General features: G+C 63.4%; 1 protein-coding gene across 1 annotated transcript in view; it reads right to left on the minus strand.

The window, feature by feature from the left end:
* The window catches only part of WSB2 (WD repeat and SOCS box containing 2), a gene marked incomplete at its 5' end in the record, with an annotated part of 2,775 nt that extends 1,255 nt beyond the window's left edge, over window positions 1–1,520 (minus strand). The window contains 4 exons of the mRNA XM_010008904.1: window positions 241–413; window positions 614–714; window positions 1,024–1,155; window positions 1,294–1,520. Coding sequence (XP_010007206.1) covers window positions 241–413; window positions 614–714; window positions 1,024–1,155; window positions 1,294–1,520 — 633 coding nt within the window. The remainder of the gene's footprint in view (window positions 1–240; window positions 414–613; window positions 715–1,023; window positions 1,156–1,293) is intronic.
* Between the last annotated feature and the right edge of the window lie 33 nt (window positions 1,521–1,553).

The raw sequence follows: 1,553 nt of genomic DNA on the forward strand, positions 1-1,553 counted from the left end.
TCGGCCTCCTCTTCCCCTAACTAAACAATCCCAGTTCCCTCAGCCTCTCCTCCTAGGACTTGTTCTCCAGCCTCTTCAACTTGGTTGCTCCTCTCTGACCCCCCCCCAGCCTTTTAACCCCTGGGGACAGGGCAGAGCTGGTGGCCATACCCAGCTAGGAGGGAAAGCCACCTTCAATCCCAACAAACCCCTGTGGCATCACCCCATCCCTGACCCCCCCAGCACCCCCCAGCTCCCCACCGCAGTGTCCTCAGCTGCTCCCCAGTGTAGGGGTCCCACATGATGACACAGGCGTCGTAGGAGGCGGTGACAAGGAGCGCCGAGTCCGGGGAGAAGTCACAGGACACCACGCTGCTCTGGTGGCCCTCCAGCCTCCGGATCAGGGTGTAGGACCTCATGCTCCACAGCAGTGCCTGCAGGACACGGGCAGGGGCTCAGGCTGGGAATCAGCCCAGGGTTTAAAAGAAGCCACCCAGCCTGGGTGGTTGGAGGAGCAAAGGTGACCTGGGTCCTTCTCGCAGAAAGGGCTTCTTGCATTGGTGGGGGGGGGGGGGACACATGGAAGGCTGAGGGGTGGGGTAAAAAAAGATGGATCCCACCCAGCAGGACTCACCGACTTCTCTCCAGCAGCAGAGCAGAGCATGCTGCAGTCTGGGGAGATGGAGCAGCAATAGACCCACTGCACGTGGCCCGACAGCACCTGGACCTGCCGCCCTGGGGACAGCAGACACGGCAGTCAGGAGAGGGGGGGAAAGGGGGGGCAGTGCTAGGCCCTGTCCTTGCTCTCCCCTCTTTTCCCTGAGAAAAGGGGCTGGGGGCTTCCCCTGAGCAGATCCCAAGTTTTCTGCCTACCTGCAACCCCCTCCTGCACCTCCCAGGCCCCACCTGGAAGGGGATGGCTCAGCTCCGTGTCCCAGCGCTGTCCCCAAAGACCCCCTCCCCCACCAAGGTGGGTTTCTACCCCCTCTTTCCAGCCTCAGCCAGGGCTGACCTAGCCCTGGAGATGTCCCCACGTCCCCCTACCATCTCTGCTGAGGTCCCAGACACGCAAGGTCCTGTCCCTTGAGGCAGACACCAGGATCAGGCTTCCGTTGGGAGCGAAGCTCAGGTCCCTGACAACGTCCTGGTGCCCCACCAGGCTGAACAGGAGATGTCCTGCCAAGAGGGGACCAGAGAGGGGGACCTGCTGAGTGCTGTGCCCCTCTGCTCCTGGGAAAGGATCCGGGGAAGGATGGAGATGGGATCTCTTCCCCACAGGGGATGGGGAGAAGCCAGGAGCAAAGGGCCACCCACCTGTCTGCACCTCCCAGACCTTGATGTGCCCGTCGTTGAGGCCGGTGGCCAAGATGAGGCAGGGCAACCCCCCAGCACAGCCGGGCTCGCCGTGTCCCCCCCCGGGCCAGGCGCTGAAGGCCAAACCCCACACAATCTGCCCACACTCCAGGGTCTTCTCCTTGGCCGCCCCTCGGCCCCTCCCCTCGGCTTTGCCCCCCCAGCTCTTGCGCTCCGAGGCTTTGCAGCTGCGGGGAGAAAACAGGTTGGAACCTTCACCC

The sequence above is a fragment of the Chaetura pelagica genome, unplaced genomic scaffold (assembly GCF_000747805.2).
Source record: "Chaetura pelagica isolate M959 unplaced genomic scaffold, ChaPel_1.0 scaffold1722, whole genome shotgun sequence".
NCBI classification, from domain to species: domain Eukaryota; kingdom Metazoa; phylum Chordata; class Aves; order Apodiformes; family Apodidae; genus Chaetura; species Chaetura pelagica.